The sequence below is a fragment of the Poecile atricapillus genome, chromosome 11, assembly GCF_030490865.1.
Source record: "Poecile atricapillus isolate bPoeAtr1 chromosome 11, bPoeAtr1.hap1, whole genome shotgun sequence".
Classification (NCBI taxonomy): domain Eukaryota; kingdom Metazoa; phylum Chordata; class Aves; order Passeriformes; family Paridae; genus Poecile; species Poecile atricapillus.
In genome coordinates this window covers 19,406,521-19,426,907 of record NC_081259.1, presented here as the reverse complement: position 1 = coordinate 19,426,907, position 20,387 = coordinate 19,406,521, and the positions used below count along the sequence as shown (strand labels likewise).

General features: G+C 44.4%; 1 protein-coding gene across 1 annotated transcript in view; it reads left to right on the top strand.

Moving 5' to 3' along the window:
• ARIH1 (ariadne RBR E3 ubiquitin protein ligase 1) overlaps positions 1–20,387 on the top strand; it is a 49,034-nt gene that overhangs the window by 23,319 nt on the left and 5,328 nt on the right. Inside the window, exons 3-9 of the mRNA XM_058846517.1 lie at positions 4,083–4,227; positions 8,153–8,245; positions 8,606–8,661; positions 11,583–11,649; positions 12,341–12,447; positions 12,930–12,972; positions 14,012–14,083. Of these exons, the coding sequence (XP_058702500.1) occupies positions 4,083–4,227; positions 8,153–8,245; positions 8,606–8,661; positions 11,583–11,649; positions 12,341–12,447; positions 12,930–12,972; positions 14,012–14,083 (583 nt within the window). The remainder of the gene's footprint in view (positions 1–4,082; positions 4,228–8,152; positions 8,246–8,605; positions 8,662–11,582; positions 11,650–12,340; positions 12,448–12,929; positions 12,973–14,011; positions 14,084–20,387) is intronic.

Genomic DNA, 20,387 nt, shown 5'->3' with positions numbered 1-20,387 from the left:
GGCTGCTGTCAATTTAAAAATAAAAATTGGGCTGTGGTTTTGTTTTTGTTTTTCCTCAAGGGAGGTGCCAGCCACGTCAATGTGAGGTATTATTGTTAAGGCTTTTACAGTTTAAGTACATGCTATATTTACAAATACACAGGTAAACATATTCATTAAAATACTTAACTCAGCAGGATTACCCCTGTGAGTAACAGAATACATTACTTGCTTCACTGGACCTGTTGCACACTGGTCCCAGTTTTGGTGCTTATTGATGTCCTTTGTATTAGAAACACAGCAAAACATGATCTCTTGAGTGCCTGGGGCAGCTTTCTGTCACTTCTGCACCAAATAACTTTCATGAAATCATCTGGAGGGCTCAGCAGTAGTAGAAAGCTGGGTGGGTTTGGTCACTGCTCTGGTGATAGGTGAGGATTAAGGGGAAAAAAACCCCAAAACCTATATTTTGCTTGAAAATTGCTGTTGTTTGATGGTGTGTATTTGCAGTTCCTAATCAGTGCCTGTTTTCCCTTAGCTCATGGTGAGTCAGCACGACCTCCCAGCAGCCTTATCAGACCTGGCCTGGAGGAAAGCACTTGAGCCAAGTGGCTTCTCTTTTTTTTGATAAGTGGGGTAGTCTGAGCTTTTGACATGAAAATTTCTGTGTTTTCTCACTTTTTTAAGCCTTTTAATTCCTGTTTTTAACGAGCAGGTTGTTACAGCTTTGTCATGGAGTAATTAGACAGTGGTGTTCAGAAGGCAGATGTGTTACAGACATTTAGTCCACTTACAGTAAAGTAGTAACAGCCACAATTGAAAAACTGCCCTGTCCCACTGGTAAAACACTAATTGTTTGTGTGCAAAAGCAAAATTGAGGATTTGGGGTGGATTTGTTTGTAGGAGGGAAGTGGTGAGTGGAGGAAATACTAGTTCAGCCTCTGATATGCTGCATGTGTTTGGGAAAATAATGATGTCAAATATTATTTTCCTGGGTCTTGCAAGCTTGATTCACAGGGACAGGAGAGCAGCAGAGGACAGTTTGGGGAGGAACCTCTGTGTGATGAAGAGGTTAAAATGCAGCTCTCCTGCTTTATGTGCCTTCCCTTGGTCATTTTGTTAAGAGAAAAGTGTCTCAACATGTCCCCAAGGCCCGATTTAATCCCTGGAGGCACAGCCAGAGATAGAGCAGTCCCTTGTAGCTGCTTATCTTGGTGGCCACATGTCCCTGTTCCCTCTGAGCGGAGGAGGGATGTCAGGAATGCCCAGATTGCTTCTTCTCCAGAACCTGCTGCCTGCTTTCCTTGGAACAAATAAGTACTTTACACTCTTCAGCAGAAGCTGAACAGGTGAAAAATGGTGCATGGCAGGAGTTTAGATGTGGAGATATCTTTAACTGTGAGTATATTGATGCACTGACACTCACAAATGCTCTTCCATGGAAGTAAATATCCCAAAGTGTGTGCTAGAAGCAATTTTTTTTCCAGTGAAAAGGCTTTTTATCTTTGATACTCCCATGGGTAGGATTTGATTATGTCTGGAAAATGGCGATTAGGCAGTTACAAACAGCAGGAGGGAATTTTGAGGAGATAAAGGGGCTGACAGCTTGATCCCTCTGCCAAAAAACTTGGTATTGTTATAGGTTTGGTCTTAGGAAGTAGAGACACTTGAAAATAATGGACAAACACTGGTTTGTCCATTCATTTTAAAATAGCAGAAAAAAAACCCCAACTTTGTGATGAAGCAAATTAACTTTGAAGAATTAATAGAGGAAATTCTCATACGCTAGAAGTACTGGAATTACTCAATATCTGCATTGTGAAGGGAAATGAGGGCAGAGGATTTAAAGGGTTGTTACAGGTGCTGTGCTCCTCCCTAGAATGAAAATAAGGATGGAGGTAGCGAGAACCAACCCTTTAATAGAGAGTATTTGAGAAAAAATCAGAGTTTTTGGAGTTGTGATGGAAGTGAGGAGGGATGCTGACATGGAGGAGATCTGGAGAAATGTAACAGTCTTTTGCAATTAATTAGGTGGGATTTACAGGAGAAATATAAGTGAAATTGTATGAGATCGGGATCAGATCAGAACTGGGATTGTGTGTGTTTTGGCTTCCTTGGATTCAGGGAGGATGAATGGAAATGGAAATTGGTGGTGGAGAAGGTCTGCTGGCCAGGGAAGGTGGCGAATATCACAGGGAGCTCACCTGCTGTGGGAGGGAAGGGTGTTAGAGCCGCTGCCTGGGAATCCTTTGAGCAGAGAGCATGGGAAGGACAAAGGGAAATGTACCGGCATGGATAGTCTGTGGTGGTGCTGGAACAAATGGGAAAAAGGGATGGTAATTGGAATTAGGCTTTGCTCCTAACCATTGAAGGAACTGCAAGAGTCTTCTGACTGAGCCCTTGGCATATTTGTGTATGGAGTGGTGGAGCATTTTGGGAGCTGTTTGACTTTGGAGTATCCATTGGAACTGTGTGTTTTCAGGGAGATCCACGTTTTCCTCTGCATTCTCTGGAGTTCTTACGGCCCAGTGGCAACATGAGTATGAGTCTGAGACATAGAAAAAAATAAATGTGGAAATTACTTATTCAGAAAGAAAATGCCTGAGAAGAAAACAGCATGGAGAAGCAGGAATACTATCCATAGGTGTTTAAAGGGGATAGGTAATTCCGGGTGAAAAAAGTCAAGTTCCTGACATGGGTATTCACCCTTAAAACCAGCCCACCATTAAAAAAACCTCTGGTATTTCCATAAGCATTTAGCTGGTCATGAGTATCAGGGTTCAAGTTGCATCATAGTATTTGTATACATGATTATTTTCCTTGTAAACTTCACACTCAGCTGTGTGTCTGCTCTCCTCAGAGCATGTCCTGTGCTGCTTCTGCTGCCTATAAGAGCAGTTGGAAGGCTGGAAAACTTTTGTAGACTTAATATTTATCCATAATTCTTAATAAACAGATACTGCCTATAATGGGACTGCACTGAATTAATTTGGTAAAATTTTCTAAATATATAATTTTATATATATTTAGATTTAAATATAATATACAAATTTCTAAATATAATTCTCTAAACAAACAAAAGAACTTGGTTGAGGAAAATCATGAGCTAACCTTGAAGAACAGTGGCAAAGCCTCGTGGATGCTGTGATGCCAGAATTCACCACTTCCTTCCAGATTCAGTATATTGGAATTTAAGATCTAAAATACATGAACTGCATTGAGAAACATATGAAACAGCAGGAAAATGGATATTTTAAAATTATAAATCAAGCCTTCTTGGTAGGTAGAGCTGTAAGGGAGTGGGGGAATGACTTAGTGGATTTGGCTGGGGGATGTGTGCAGTTGATAGGGCTGGTTAAATTGTCTGGTTTAATTAGCTATTTGCAGCTATTCCAGGCTGGAGAAAGGTGTATGAAGGATTCTGGGAAGAGGCTGAGCTTTCTGATAATAATTCTCTCCAGTTAGGTGGTCCTCTCCAAGGAAGAGCTTTTTAAAAGCCTTTAAAGCAAACCAATATTGTTTTCCTTAAGGGAACAGGAAATAGAAAGGAAGTAATCTTTTTTCTCCTCAAGCAGTTTTGCATCCTCCTTTCCAGTAGGTGCATCATTGGAAGCATTGTAAACCTGTATTTTTTAGGAGGTTGTTAAATTACCTCATGTTAACTGAGAAGATGCTCAAATGGCTAATGATCAGAATATTATGAAAAATTTTCAGTTAAAAAGAATTGAGCTTGAAGGCATCAAACCTGCACTTCAGGAAGGTGTCTCAATGCCTGGAGTGTGAATTCAGGTGTTCTTGCTCTAGTTTCCTGTCCTGGAATTTTAATGCAAAGCAGTCACTGGGGAGAATCAAAAATTACTTGAAATGCAGCTGAAGAATTGAAGGTGCCTGAATTTCAGGAGTGTGTAATTGAAGTGAGAGTCTCTGAAATTATGTAGTTGTCTAATATCCACCTCTGTGTTGTGTTGGAGAAGAGTTTGTTGGAAGTAGTAGGTGTATGAGTTTTGAAATATAAAAAACATCTTTGTACACTTAACTGCTAGCTAGAATGGAAAAATGATTTAGAAGGTGGTTAAATTTTCATCCTGTCCTGTGTTGTGCAGGTACTTCGATGGCAACTTGGAGAAGCTCTTTGCAGAGTGTCACGTAATTAACCCAAGTAAAAAGTCGCGAACGCGCCAGATGAACACCAGGTCATCAGCCCAGGACATGTCCTGTCAGATCTGCTATCTGAACTACCCAAACTCGGTGAGTACCCGATTGCCTTGGTGCTGCCTGACCAGCAACTCCCCAGATTTCCCACCTGAAACTTCACATTTTCCTGGAGAACACCTCTGAGGGTGCTGGGGCTCGGGTGTGGTGAAGTTCAGGAAAAAGCAAGCAGGGAATGTTTGCAAAGGTCAGACACCAACTGAGATGTACACATAAAGCATATACAAAATGAAAAATCTGTGAAAAACGTGATGGGCAAAGGGATTTACTTAAATAGAAAGACAAGGTAGGAAATAGCTTTTAAAAGCAGTAAGTAATGCTACAAACTAGTCAAACTAGGAAGTCTAGACTGAAAGTAGTAGAAGTAAAATGTGAATATCTTTGGATCTTTATCATTTTTGGGCAACACTCTCTTGGTCAGACACGAGGGTGTGTTACCCAGTGCTCACTGGGGCTCTGCCTCAATGTCCTGGGTGATAGTGCTACATTTTTTATTGACCAAACTGAAGCATTCCCATCCATTGCTAAGAGGTCGAGGCTCTGCTGGGGCTCCCAGGGGCAGGACATACTGTTGGGAGATGGGGGAGAAAATTAGTAGAGTGGAAAAGCTCAAATAGGAGAGTTCATCAAAAGGCAAAGTGCTGATCGTAAGGAATTCTTCCTTTATTGGAACCTGCTCTTTGTGGGGGAGCTGCTCCTCCAGAACACCCTAAAACACATGCTGGGCCTTTCCAGGCAAAGCTGCCCTGGCATAAAGCTCTGCTCTTGCTCTGGGTATGTTTTCAGTAAAGAACCATGATGAGTTTTGTGGCTCAGGAATAGCCTGGGGTGAAGTTCCTTGGTTGTTCTCCTTTGTTCTGGATCTTCTTCCCTGGAGTGCACAGAGCTGAGCAAAGCCCAGTTTCAGGCCTCCCATTCTCAGAATTAAGGTCCCTGTTGCTCTTGAGCCAGGAACCACAAGGTTTCATGTGTCTCCTCTTCAGCCTTGTGTGCCCCAACTTCCTTCTTGAAGAGCAGCTGGAAAGGCAGACTCCTGCTTTGTGTGATGAGGTGCTTTGAAAAAGAAAGGCAATATATTCTAATACATCATTCTCTCCATTTTAACATAGTTACTGTTTTGGGTAGGGGTGCAACTCACAAGTGCCAGGCCTGTCCTCTGCTGCCTGGGAAGCAGAATCATAGAATCATGGAACAGGCCCACAAGGATCCTCGGGTCCAACACATGGCCCTGCACAGGACAACCCCCAAAATCACACACCTGCATTATCTAGAGTTTTGAAACTGGAAAGAACAGCACAAAACACACTAACACTTCCTGATTTTGTAGCTCAAATAGCAGTGGCTCAGTTGTTAGAAGAGCAGATTTTTAGCTGGAGCAGGGACACGTTGGAGGTGAGCAGGGCTGTCTCTGTTGCTGGTGTTAAAAGACATCAGAGGGGATTCTGCTTCTTTGCCCTACAAAAAAGCTAGAGCTTATAGGAAAATGAGTATTTATTATTTCTTCTGTAAAAGGTCTAGAATAGTGCAGTGCCTGTGTCTGAGGTGATTGAAATCTTTTTTGAAGCTGTTTTAGTCAATGCGAATTATAAATTTTAGGATTATTTTTATATTCAATGCCCAACTTAAAACCTCAGCTTTGACAATCCACTTGCAATGATCAGCTAATTATTTTTCCACATGAAAGCTGTGGGGTTTTTGCACTGAGAGCCCCTTTCAGCCTACAGAAAGCTGAGAGTCTGGAGATGCTAAGTTTTACAGTGTGCAGTTGTTGCAGGAATGTTAGTCCTGAAATTCCCTCTCTCCCATCTACAAAGTGTCTGTAGCTCTTCAGTCACCTCCAAAGAGCTGTGTTTTGAGGTTTTGGGAAGCACCTGCCAAACAAGGCATTTGAAACTCTCACTCTGCAAGTCTGAGGACTTAAGGGAGATGTTTCACCTGCTCTATGTCCCAGTAAGCGCTGTCCGGTCCCAGCAGTTATTTTGGGTGATGCTTTTATTGGTAAGACAGGAATTGGGAGGGTTGTGGCTTTGCCTTCCTCTTCTCTTGGCCCTCATCCTCAGGAGAGTGGGCTGGAGGTGTTTTTGGGAACATCCTGCTTTGTCCAGACTGTAGAGATGTGGTGACAGCAGAGCTGTCCCCTGGGCTAATGAGCTGCCTAAGGAGTTATTGCTCCCCCCCATCCCCGTGGTGGTTTTATGTTGGCCTTTTTACTTGTTCCCTTGACATCTGCTGTCAGCTGAGCCAAAAATAATTGGGAACTCCCTCAAAGTAAAGAAAAGAGCTGAGAGATTCTCTGCATTCTTTGCAGCCTGGGAGGAAGCATGGTGGTGGCTGCCTTTCTGTGGGCATTTAGCAAAGCATTTCCCTGCCTGAAATAACCAAAACAGGTCTTACATGATGATGTGTTCTGTGCTGGTTCCTCCTGTGTGCCAGCTGCAGGAGTATTTGGATTCAGTAAGGGATGATTCCCTTCTCTGTGCTTGCTTCCCATCACATGTGGAGAAGCCAGAATTCAGGGAAAAGCCAATGCTGTCTTTGGGATAGTTTCATGCTCTGTGGCATCCCAAAAGTTACAGATGTTAAAGAGTTTTTACTCTAACTCTGCATCTCCAGAAGATGTCACTTGGTCACAGCAGTATCTGTGGAACATCAGATACCTTGTTAGCTGGCTCAGTAAGGGCTCAGAAATTGGAAGGTGTCATTTTTCACTCTTGCAGCCAGTGTACCTGGCACCACATAGGTGTCAGCCTCCTCTCTGACCTCCTTGTTGGTTTTTTTGGGGTGGATGTCTCTATTTTTACCTGGAACTCAAGTCAGTTTGACCTATGTTGATGCTCACAGGCCTGTGCTGGTGGCAGGAGTGTCAGAGCACTGTAATCACCCTGGGAAAGGGGTGCTGACAGGCTCCTTCCCTGGGCAATGCCAGAGCATCCAGAGATGGCACAGCACAGCTGCTGCACCTCTGTGGGATGGACAGAGTATATCTGTCATGTCTGGGAAGAACATGTGCCTCAAGTGGATTCTCCTTTCCACAATTACCACTGTCCTGCTGTTGTTTAGGGCTGTCCCACTGAGGATGCCAAGTTCTTTCCTCTGGGGAGTTTTATAGTTTGATGGTTGTGGGTAGAGTTCTGGTTTTATCTCACTAGCTGAGAAGTTGGTGTGAAAAGCTGAGCCAGCAAATATTACTTCTATAGGGGTACAAATGAAGGGTTTTAAATACAGTTTTCTTTGGTGCTGACTCAGAGTATAAAATAACTTTAAGCTGACCAGAGAAAAGTACTTTAATTCCAGTCTTCCCTCAGCAGGGTTTGCTTCTCCACCCCTTGTGTAACCACTCAGTCCTAGATGATATCTTGACAGCTCTGTGCAGATGATGCAGACAAGGATGGAGTTGTCCTTGTTGCTGTCTGTGACAGCAGATCATTATTGAATTTTATTTAGCAATTTACACCTGCCAATTAGGATCTTGAGTGTCCTCATCTGATGAGTATCTGGGTTTCAGGGGGAACTTCCCTGAGGAGGTCTGCGATTTTCGGGCAGCACCCACATGTGCCAAGGGGAAAAAATAGGAGGAGTGAAGACTCTTATCACTGTGACCTGTTTGGTGTTGCATTTATTTTATTGATTTCCAAAGTAAAATGGGAGAGAGCCATGCTGTGCTCCACATTCACTCCTAAAACAAGGATAGATTTAACTGGGCAGGATGGAAACACTGGCCAGGCCACACCTTTCCCTGCTGCTGAGGCTGGGGATTAAAGTCTGGCTTTGGAAGAGTGACTAAGGCTGCTGTGGCAATGTTCTGTAGGGGTGATGATGCAAAATGAATAGCAGCGTCTCAAGTTTGGTGTGGGGAATGAGGGATGGGATGGGTGAACTGCACAGCATCAAGGAGGATGAAATTATGGAGTGAATCCACGTGATAAAATGAGGCCATGTCTTGTGTTCTTTGTCATTGCAGTACTTCACTGGCCTAGAGTGTGGACACAAGTTCTGTATGCAGTGCTGGAGTGAATATTTAACTACCAAAATAATGGAGGAAGGCATGGGACAGGTAAAATCTCAACTCATCTCTTGGCTTATTTCTGGAAATTCTGTGTATTGGAGAGACGGGGGATAGTCTTTCTGCTAGAGTTTAAAAAAAAACAAAGCCAAAAGAACAGCAGAGAAAACCCAAACCCCAAAGGTTTGGGGGCTGCAGGCTCTGCTGAGGTGAATCTGGGGAGAATTCTGTGGAGTTGGTGAAGGTTTGTGGGCTGGGGAAGGAGGGACCAGTGGCACACCTGGGATGTGGTGGGAGAGGCAGGGCACTCCTTTGGCTCTGGATTGTAGTCAAGTCTGTTGCCTTGGAATTCCTTGTGATGCAAAACCAGGATAACCACTGTTCCTCCTATGATCTTTTTGTGTTTTTCAGACCATTTCATGCCCTGCCCATGGTTGTGATATCTTAGTGGACGACAATACAGTTATGTAAGTAATGCTCTTAGCTTTGCTCTCTCTTTCCATTGTGTTACTCATGTGCTGTTCAAATCTGTTCAAATGCTTATAACAAACTGCACAGAGGCTTGCAGGCAGCAGAGAATCCTGTCTTGAACTCTGTTTTGATACCAGAATGTCTCTTAACTTCCTGTTTAGGTGTGAAAGCCGCACGTGATGGCACCGGGAGGAAAGACTCCCTGACCAGTTTGGTCAGTGTGACACCAGGGTTTCCAAACCCTGTTTTACTGCTTTGTGCATTTTGTTTCCTTTGGTTTACTTAGGAATTTAGGACTTCTGCCCAGGTCAACCACTATAGCTGTAGTTAATGAGTGAGTCAGAGGACAGGAGTCCTAAGGGCTGATGCAGGGTGTGTTTTTTGCCCAGTGATAGGAGGCATTTGACTCTCAAACATGAGATTTGATTAAACTGGCGTGTCAGCCTGCGTCCTTGGAGTTATTAAGTAGTCCAGCTGTAGAATGACTGTTAGTTCATGGTGGAGCAGTGAACTCCATGAGCTTCCTTCTCTTTTATACTGGGGGAGGTTGTTGCATGAGCAATATCCTTCATAACTCTGAACTTTGTTCATTTTAATTCTTCTTGCTGAAAAGCATCTCAATAGAGGCTTATTCTGTTACCTTATTCTTTCCTTCCTGAAGCCTGACTCACTCATTGATATTAATTTGGTGTTTTTTATTATCAGTTGCTTTCAGAGTAGTGATTTTTCCCAATTTTGGCTCTTGGTTACTCATGGAGTGTAGGCTGGATGGAAGTGGAAGTAGCTGAAATGCTTTTCTGGCCTGTTGAGAGGTGGTTTGTAGAGCCCAGTGGGTGGAAACTGAGCTGAAGTTGGCATATCTTGAGTAACTTGATTTGAGATTTTTGTTTACCAGAGGTTGGACTTCAATTTGTGGAATCAAACACTCTCAGCAGGACTTATTTGGAGTGTTTTCTTGGTTGCAACAGTTGGAATGAGCTGTTCAAGCAGTGCATGTGAAATTGAATTGAATATGAAAGTACCGGAGGCTGCAGTGGCAGCAGCAAGGAAAGGATGGAAGAAAAGGGAGGCCAAGTGCTGTGGGATTGCACTTGGCTGGAGAGAGGGCAGGGATGAGACCTGGGACAGGGCAGTGGCAGCTGGGTGCTAAAGCAAACAAGTCCTATTTATCTGAGTAAAACCAGAAACTGTTCCTAGAGGTAAAAATTGACCTTTCCCTGATCTTACCTGGATTTCTGTGGGGAGGAAGGTGCATTTTTTGAAAAACTCTTTCCTTTAAAAGCCAAGATGGCCAACTGTGGCAATCTTAGGATATGTCAATATATTTTGCAAAAATGTAAATTATCTCAGCTGGAACCTGCACCCACTTCTGTGTCCTTAATTATTACTTTTTAGGTCCTTTGCTATTTACAAAGCCTCCAACTCTCAGTTTCCAAGCGATACAAACACAAAGTTAATAGTATTTATGGGCTCTGGGCATGGGTTTCACCTCTTAATTTGTCTAGTTTCATTTATGATTTGCCAAAAAACAATAATACTCAAAGCAAAGTTCTTGAAGATTTTGACCTGGTGATGTTGACTGGGGCAATCAAAGCATTTGATAAGCAAAAAACCAGTGGATTATGGGCTCTGGTTAGTCATGGCATGACTAATAATTTAAATTCCAGTACTTTGATATATTGTTATAATACTATACATTTTCAAGGTGATATTTAATATGTCTTGAAGCCTAGGTATGGGGTAAAAAAATTGAGATTTATAATTCATACTAAATTCAAATTGTTTTCTCATTCTTCAGTAAGTTTGAGTCCAGAATTGCAGGAGAGATGCTTTGTCAGCCGATTTGTTTTATTTTAGCCGTGGGAATTGAGCTGCCACGTGCTGTGATTTATGTAATAACCAGCATGTGCTTGGGTGAGGAGCTCCCCAGCTGCCCAGGGCTGGGATTTGTGCACATCCCATGGGCACACGCCGCTCCTCAGGGAGCATTGTAAGGATAACATGCAGGACTACACTTAGTTTTGGCTGCAGCTGGAAAGGAAAATCCATTAATTCCAATATTTACCTGTATGGCCTGTATAAAGCTGTATTCCATTGTAGGATTTAAACCAGGAATGCCACAAAGGGTGTGTTAGCTCAGCTTTATATTTGGATATATTGGGAAGACACTTCATAGCTAAAAGACATTTTTAGAAGTGCTCAGCAATCCATAATTAAGTTATTTTGGATAACAGCATTTAGGCTGGGCAGTCTGCAAATGCCAGCTGGGACTGGTGTGCCCAGGAGAAAAGTGGTCACTGTGCTTGTCAAGGGTTCCCATCAGTCAGTTTTGCTCTGCTCTCCCAGCTCCAAGCAGACTGGAATTAATTTAAAGTCCGTGCTGTGTGCTCTCCTAGTGATGTTGAATTCAAATCAACTTTGTTTTTATGGCAAATAGATTAAAAACCCATTAATTTTTAAGCTGAAGCTGTAGCATTCCACTGAAACCCAGCTAACATGAGGCTTCCCAAAGTTATTAGCCACACAAGGGTTGTTCTGGAGCTTTTTAAAGGGATTTGTCACAAAATGTGCATGTTTTATGTAAATTAACTCATTAAATTACTTGCTTTGTTTCTTGGGCTCTTCAGGAAAGTGTTTTTATTTAAAAATCCTCACACCAAGAGGTTCAGTTCTTTTGAACTGCGTAAGCTTTCTGTTTCTGAAGCTAATATATTTATATATATGTTTATATATTGAATAGAATGAATGCAATTTTCATAATAATAAATGATCTAACAAATAAATAGAGAACAGGTAAGTACAACAAGCACCTGCAAGTGTAGAAGGATGAATTAAACCTATTTATTTTAACTTACTGGCAGTATATAGAAAAAACAAGATTTCTGCTACAATTTTTCTGTTTCTTCTCATCCCACAGGCGTCTGATCACAGATTCCAAGGTTAAATTAAAGTACCAGCATTTAATAACCAATAGTTTTGTAGAGGTGAGTTTTTATTTGAATTTTTTAATGGCTTGTAGGTTGTTTTTGTCTCACACATGTACCCAGCCAGAGGCTGGAGACTTGTTTAGAACTGCAGAGCAGGTTTTTTGCATAGTCTCTAATCAGGTGTGAATGCAGGGGCTGTTTTATGGTCCTTTGCCTTACAGGGATAGTTGTAGGAAAATACAAAAAAAACTGTAGGACAAAAGACCTAAAGAGAATGGAAGAGCTGTTGCTTAATATCTGGGCTCTGAGAAGCAGAATTACGTAGTTATAATAGTTACATAATAGTTATATAATATTTATGACTCTTGAATGTTACCTGAGATACTTTACATTGAAAACCAGGAAATGCTGTAAACAAGAACATGCCTTAAACATATTGCCAGTTGAAGTAAAAGTGCTTTAGCAAAATGCTAACAGTTTTATAGCCTCAAAATAAACTTGGAGAAGGGTGCTTTGCAAGATGTTTGCAGTGTCCCAGTTTCCCAGTTGTGTGGGTTCAGCCATCCTGTGGAGCCCAGGGTGGAAGTTGTTATGGGATCAAGCTTTCAGTCCCTGCCAGAAGTGATGGGTGCAGGGGTTTGGGTTTAATTTCTGAGCTGTTTGCATCCACGCCAAAGGGATGCAGGACAGGAGCTGTCCGTGAGCACATCCTTCCTCTGTGATGTGGGCTCTGTGCTTTGTTTCACAGTGTAATCGACTGTTAAAGTGGTGTCCTGCCCCCGACTGCCACCACGTCGTTAAAGTCCAATACCCAGATGCTAAACCCGTGCGCTGCAAATGTGGCCGTCAGTTCTGGTAAGAGCCTGCAAGGAAAAGTTGCTGATGCTGCTTTGTGCTCACTGCCCTGCAAGTGTGTTAGTGCTTGTTCATGGAGTCCCAGGCTGCTTAAAGGTGATAGAGTTCCACCCCCTGCCATGAGCAGGGACACCTTCCACTATCCCAGGCTGCTCCAAGCCCTGTCCAGCCTGGCCTTGGACTCTTCCAGGGATGGGGTGACTTCTCTAGAAACCAGTTTCAGTGCCTCACAGCTCTCACAGTAAAGGATTTCTCCCTAATAATTCCATCCAGCTCTGTCCTCTGGCAGTGGGAAGCCATTCCCCCTTGTTCTGTCAACTGTTTTGAAGTGGTCCTCGAGGGATTTCAGGATTGAAGGGGGAGGGGATGTGTTGAATTTCCTTAGGACGGGGTTTGAACAACCCAGAAGAAAACTTACGCTGTTTAATTACAAGTATAATCATTTTCCCTGTTTTCTTATTTTCCTTTTCTTTCCCTTACAGCTTTAACTGTGGTGAAAACTGGCATGATCCTGTTAAATGCAAGGTGAGCACCTCAAGGGTCTTGTCAAAATCTGTGTTTTGGAAAAGTTTAAGATAAATTTGTGTACAAGACTTAGCAATGAAGCGCAAGTTTTTGTGGCTGCCCATGGAATCATAGATGTTCCTGAGCTGTGAGGGCCCCCCAGGAATCATTGAGCCCAGTTGTTGTTCCCACCAGGGAGCAGAGTGGCTCACCTGTTAAAATCACAGGGTGAGAACCAGCAGTGAAATCCTACTGGGTGCCTTTACTGGCTGCCTCACCTTGTGAAGGAGCACTGCCTCATCCAGGTGGGAATTGTCTGGAAGAGGAGGTTGTTAGCCTTGTGACCCCCTGCAGAGGAGTGAAGGTGCTTTTTGGATAAGGAGCATTTCTGTATGAGTTGTTCCTGTAGGTGTTTGGTGCTTTGTCAGGCGTTATCCCTTGTACTGGAGGAACTAATTTGGTTTTGCTGGTTTGGGTTGGAAGGGACCCTAAAGATACCTAGTCCCACAGCTTGCCATGGGCCAGGATACCTTCCACTAGCCCAGGTTGCTCCAAGCCCCACCTTTGAGCTGAAAATCCTTCCAGCTTCTCTGGGCAACCTGTACCCAGGCCTCCCACCCTCACAGGGATCAATTCCTTCCCAATGTCCCATCTATCCCTGCCCTCTTGTAGTAGGAAGTCATTCCTTGTGTCCTGTCCCTCCAGGCCCTTGTAAACACTCTCTCTCCATCTCTCTTGTAGGCTCCTTTCAGGTACTGGAATGGCACAATTAGTCACCTCAAAGCCAAATTGTCATTATTTAAGAGTCAGACATGAAGTTTATGTTGGTTAACTTGTTGCAGGAATGTTTGTGCCAGGTGCTTGTGCTTGGTGGATCACGATGGGGCTGCAGGAACTGTCTGCCACTAAATTAGTGGCTGTTTGCGCAGTTTTCCAGCATCAACACTCCCCTGTTCCACGTGGCTGTGTGTACCTTTCCTTAATGTGAGCAGCTGTCTTGGGAACATTTGCAGTTCCTCCAATTGGATTTAATGTTCTTCTTCCATCGTTTTTCTGACAGTGGTTAAAGAAATGGATTAAGAAGTGTGATGATGACAGTGAAACCTCCAATTGGATTGCAGCCAACACAAAGGTGAGAGAAAGGTTTTCTCATATTTTATATAGAGATTTTATACAGATTTGTCAGGTGAAAAGGATATCAGTCTAATTCCTTGCACTAGGATTGTATTTTCTATTCAGTGTTAAGAGCAAGCTGTAAAATCCACAGTACACTGAAGTGCTCTTGTCTGAAGGGCGAACAGGTGTTAATGCCTGGAATCAGGTGAGTTTCTTCAAGTTCAGTGAAGGAAAGTGCTTGGAAGAAACAGTTAATTGGAGACCCAAAGGAAGCTCAAGATTTAAGTCTTTGGGCTCCTGTCTGGCACCGGTGGCTTCCCTAAGCAAATGCACGGCCCATTCTGTGTGGAACATGTTACCACCAGCCGTGGCTCAGTTTGGCTGGGATCATTTACATCTGCCTTCAAATCCCTGGGATTGGCCTCCGGAGGAGCCTTCATTTCCGCTGGGCAGCATTCCAGGTGGAGACTGGCAGAACAGCTGTCTGGGATTTCATTATGTAAAGGTCTTCCTTCTACTTAGCCCAACTTTGCCTGAAACTTTAACATTTGATCATTTTGAGACAAATTAAAACTGAGATTGTCATGGTGGTAAGGACCCAAAAGCAGAAGATCCCATGGGGGGTGGGGGGTGAGGAGCAGGCCTGAGGCTCCCAGCTGAAGAAGGAAGGTGGGGAGGGAGTTAGGAAATGGCTGCTTTGTTTTCTTAGCTCTGTTGTGTAACTGGTTAATGGCATTGTTTGCAGCAGCCTCGCTGCTTTCCGGGGCTGGCTGCCTGGTTTTCATCGAGCTGGAATGTTGTGTTGTGGTGGCAGAGAAACCCCTGCTGTGCAGCTCACATTGGGCTGGAGTGGGGCCTGTGGGCCCTGCTTGGAGCTCACGGTGTCACCAAAGGGAATTTGGCTGTGTCTCATTGTGTTCCAAAGTGGCTCAGGGACTGAACCAGGTTTGTTTGGAGTTTGCTGGGTCTTCAGGGACTGATCTTATTAAACCTGAGGAAGAGCAGCCAATAGCTTGGAAAAGGTAGAGTGTAAGCACTGCTAGCCTTGGGCCTCACATATTTGGACACTGGAACAGCCACAGCCCTGTTTTGCCTGTTAAAGCCCTCAGGAGGCTGATCTTGGGGTTCCCCATCTTGTGCCTGCTCTTGCCTTGGGAATAAGAGGATTTTTGGGGGTGGGGAACACCCATCTGAAGGGTGGCACCTGGCACCAGCTCTGCTTCTTCGCTGGTACCTCCAGTCTGGTGTGAGCAGCAGAGCTGTCCTTGGACATCACTGTCTAGCCTCCTTCCTCTGATACTGTTCCAGACATTCCTACATGGGAATACTTAGGAGCCCAGGCTGCAACAGGGAGAAAAATTGCCATCAGGGTAATTACTCCAGACATTTGAGCAAGCCAACAGTCCTGGAGTCTTATGGCATCCGTATCCATTGAATTAGCTGAAGGACAATATGGCATTCTTCTCTCTGAGCTGATGCTGGATTCAGTTGAGGGGAAAGTTGGCAGGAAGAGTAACCCACCCTCATGCTGGTCTCTGCCTTGGGGAAGGTGGGAATCTCCAGCTTTGGCCGCTGGGATGTGTGCCCTGGGAGCTTTGCAGCCTCTGGAGAGCCAGGGCAGCCTGTGATCGTGGGGCTGCAGCCACCTCCCTCCTGCCTCAGTTCCCTGCTGATCCCTGACCCAAGGGCTGGCTGGGTGTGGGCTGTAGCAATAGACTGGGATGGGAACCGTGCAGCTGGAACATGTGTCCATCCCTCCTTTCTCTTGTACTGTTCCTACAGGAAGGCAGGGCAGCCGTGTTTGGCGAGGCGCAGCTTTGTGCCTGCACTGTTGGCTCCCCAGCCTAAATTCTGTGTTGAATTTCATTTTGAAGAACCTAGAAAGGAATCATGTACCATCAGATGCAAAAATCCCCATTATCAGTGGGAACAGCTCTCCAAGGAATTCAGTTGTGGCTACAGGCTCCGTTGCTGTTTCTGGCTTTTGGAAAGCGCTTTGTGGAGCCATCCAGGCGTGAGTCCTGTCCCATGTGGGCTCCTCTCAGGGAAAGAGACTTCCTGTCATACCAAGATGAAGGTGTAAAAGCAACATACCAATCCTCTGGAATGTGGGCTTGAAATCTGGATAATCCTTTGCAATGGGAGAATGTGAGATACATTTGTTCCGGCTTGTCCTGGGAGATGGAATTGGAAAGGAAAATTAGGCAATTGTGTGAGAGAATAGAAAAGTGAAACCCAGCTGAATTGGGTTCTGTTCCCGAACTGGAATGATGTGATGCATTTTTTGATGAATTACGTAGAGTGGTCTGAATGAAAAATGTGGAGATTGGAGTAGTGAGTTCTGTGGTTTCTGATACGATTTTTTTGTTCTTTTGCATTCATTAACTTGCACTTAGGAGACCTAAATTCCTTCTACTTCTACAAAAGATACGGTCCTTGCAGCAGAGTGAGCTGGAGTAAATGCCTTTTTTCTTAAAATAAGCTACTTTCACATGAGTTGAGCTTAACTAGATTAATTTAAGGTTGAGATAAGGCAATACAAGTTCTTTATCAAGCCTGTAATTCTCAGTCTTTTTGAGGAACGGGGTTGAATAGTCCAAGGATTTGCACATTTCTTCCTTTTTCAGTTTGCTTGACAAACTTGGGTTCTTCAGTAGGTCCTCTCTTGAGTTAAACTAGGAAGGTTTTGGTTATTTGGAAATAAAGAAACCACAGAGATCCATTACTTTTGTTAAGTGGACATTCAAAGGAGTAAAAAATAGAGAAAACTTGGATTTGTGCATTTATTTTGAGCTCCTAAGGTCAATCAGGACTATCTGAAAGTGGTCTAAAAGGAGGAGGGGAAACCTGTTTGGAACCTGAGTGTCAGCGATGTTCATCTCTGCCTCTTGGAATACCAAAGGGAAAAGGACAAAGCTGGTAAAGGTGCCGGCCTTCACACAGGGCTCTGCTTTTTATTGTGGAACTTCAGTTGGAGTTAATGAAAGTTGTTATCTGATAGTAAAAAATGCCCCAGCCTTGCTTCTTTGGCTCCTGGCACATCCCCATCCTTCCTTCCAGGGCAGACAGAGCTTGAAGGGCTGATGGATAAACCAGGCACATTTTCTTCTCCAAAAAAACTAATGACTGTTTTTCTTCCCTGCACAAGATAAAATGGCATGAGCCCACATCTCTCCCTTTTCTGGTCACTTAATGGCTGGACAAGTGCTCCCTCTGTACTTCTTGGAGCTTCTGCATTTGCTCTAATGCATGGAAATTCTGGAATCCTCCTGGGCACCAGCACCAAACTGTGCTCCTGCATTTCCCACAGTGCCAGAGCTGTGATCTCTGTTCTGTTAAAGGTGCCCAAATTCCATCTCCCTTTCTCAGATGAAGTGCTGTTTAAAAAAACTGTTTTAGACTGATGTTTAAAAAAGTCTTGCTCTGTGACTCTGGGTGTTAGAACGGTGTATTGTTTTGTGCTAGCCATAATTAAGTTTTTGGGTTTTGTTGAAATTCATTAAGAAATCCCTTTGGTTTTTGAGAATTCTTTTTGTGGGATGGGCTAGGGGTGAAGGTGTTGGTGTGAATGTAGCTGTGGGAGGCTGATGTCCACCAGTTCCTCTGGGAGTTCTGGAAAGGACTGATCTCTTTCACTTGCCCTGAAATAAGAAACATGTTTCTATTTAGCTTTCGGTTCATAAAAGAGCAGATGAGGTTTATGGTGCTTTATATATGCATGGGCTTTTACAAAAAAAATCAGGATTGTTCTCCTTTGCCACGTTTGCCCAGGCTTTTGTTTCAAAGCCCAGTACGGAATTGTTTGGAGTGGAACAATATTAATGAGGTCACTTCTCAGTTGTGCTGTGGCTGATTATGTGCACAGTAATCTGCAGGTTTAGTAACTTGATTTGCTGCCTGTTGTTGCGTAGCTGTAATTCTCAGGGAGATCTTCCTTCCCTATCCTCATTAATCTATAAATCTCTCCCACTTGTTGTGTTGGTGACTTGAGTAGTTACTACTTCTTTTTCTGCTGGTGTCCAGCATTTCTTTAGTATGTGCTTTTCATGGCTTTAATTTTCAATAATATTCAACTTCACACTTTTCACTTTAGGGATCTGCACAGACACTGTGTCACCTCCTCCTTGTGCTTTGCCAGACAGGAGCATAAAGGCTTGGAAAGAATGGCATTCCCTGTGAGAAGAAGGCTGTAATGAGATCAGAGAATCATGGAATGGTTTGGGTTGGAAGGACCTTACATCAAGTTCCAGCCCTGCCATGGGCAGGGACTCCTTCCACTATCCCAGGGTGCTCCAAGCCCCAGTGTCCAGCCTGGTCCTGGACACTTCCAGGGATCCAGGGGCAGCCACAGCTGCTCTGGGCACCCTGTGCCAGGGCCTCCCCACCCTTACAGGGATGAATTTCTTCCTAATATCTCATCTAACTCTGCCATCTGGAAGGGGGAAGCCATTCCCCCTTGTCCAAAGTCCCTCTCCAGACTCTCCTGGAGCCCCTTCAGGCACTGGAAGGGTCTTTTTGTCCTAGTTTGCATTCCAGAGCTCAAAGCCCTGAGCACTGTGGACGCACTGGAAGGCTTGGTCCCACCTCAAAGACAGGAGGGCAGAATTTCCATGCTCCTGATGGTGCCTCACTGGGGCTGAGATGGCCCTGCATCCCTGTGCTGTGCCTATGGCACATCTCCAGCTTGGCAGATCACCTGGGAACTGCTCTCCCTCTCTTGCAGCCTGTGGGATTTTGTTCAGCAGGAGGGATCACCGCAGCTGTGTGGATCAGCTACGCCTCCCACGAGTGATGTCGGCACCTGATGGGAGGAGATGTGTCTGGAAGAACTGCACACCTCCACAACCGCCTCTGAAAAACCACCCTGGCTGTGTGCCCCGGGGTCATCGTGCTGGGACAGGGACAGGGCCACTGTCTGTGCTTAGGCTGATGACCAGACTGAGCAGGAATCTGCACAGTTGGGCAGGACATTGCTGGCATAAACCTAAATTTGAGTCTTGACTTGTTGGTGCAGGATTGGAAGAGGGAGGAGTGCTGCCTGGAAAAGGGAAATAGATGCTGCACTGAGTGCTTTGCTTGAAGGAGGGAGCATTTTGGACTCTGAAGTTCACAGAACTGCACTGACTAACTGGTAACAAGCTTCCCTGGCTGAGTATCTGTCCTGTGGGCAGTCCTAGGGAACATGTTGGTGTTGTGCCCTTGAGGGGACCAGCACAGGAACTACTGTGCTTCACTTACTCTGTAGTACAGTTACTGAGTCTGAAGGACAAACACAGGTGACTGGGAAGAAGGCAGGTCTGGAAAATTCCTCTTTTGTGCTTTGTTGCTGCTTGATCCCAGTGGTTTGATGTGCAAATTCTCCTGTCCATGACAGTACAAACTGGCAGACTCATATAAAATGCAGTAATAGTTGGGACACTCAGAGTGGGCATACAAGAGCCTGCTGGATTGTGTCCTATATCCAAGTAGCAGTTATGGAGTGATTGTGCATGTTGGTTTCTTCCTTTGCTGAGAGTTTATCTGAATGCCAGGGCAGGGACTGCTTGCTTTGGTAGCAAAGAGATACTCCAGACTGGGGAGGGGATTTCACATGCTTCTGACCCAAAAGCTGCAGCTGATTTTACAGGTGTGTGTATCTCTGGTTTGGATATGTTATTGTATTATATATAAAAACTGGCTCATGCAGAAACTTCCTGAAGGCTGGTGTGGCTGTGGGATGCGCTGGATGAGGAGCTGATTCAGCCTAAAAAGGTTTTGGTTTTATTTATGCAGTTTTTTTCCTCTGTACTTGCTGCTTTGTTGATTTGTTAATTTCTAAGCTCATGGAGACCACGATATTGATGTTATATTTCCCAGATGTTTCCCTGTGCAGAGCTGCCCTTTGAGATACTCATACTTGTCAAAAGCCTTGCTCCTGAAAGGGTAACCCCATGTGAGCTTTTATGGAAAAGTCTTCGGTGAGGTGTCACATGAAGGGAAAAAAGGGACCTGATGGGAAACATGGAAACACCTCAGAAGAGAAGTGTCTTTTTAGCTGACAGCAGCTTCTTTGAAGCACACTAGAGTCTTGCTGCATGTTTTCAGCTCCTTTCTGGATGGCATGTTACAGCTCGGATTGGTAACAGCGTGATTCTGGCTTGGTCTCAGTCCCAGAGTGGTCCAGACACTTGGTGGTGAGGAAAGCCACATGCTTCCCAGGCTCTTAGAGACCACCCCTCTGCTGGGATTTTGGGGAAGGTCATGAAGTGACTCGCCCAGTGTCCCTCTGTGAGAGCAGCATAGATAAAATATGTTATTCCTTAAGTTTTTTCTATCTAACT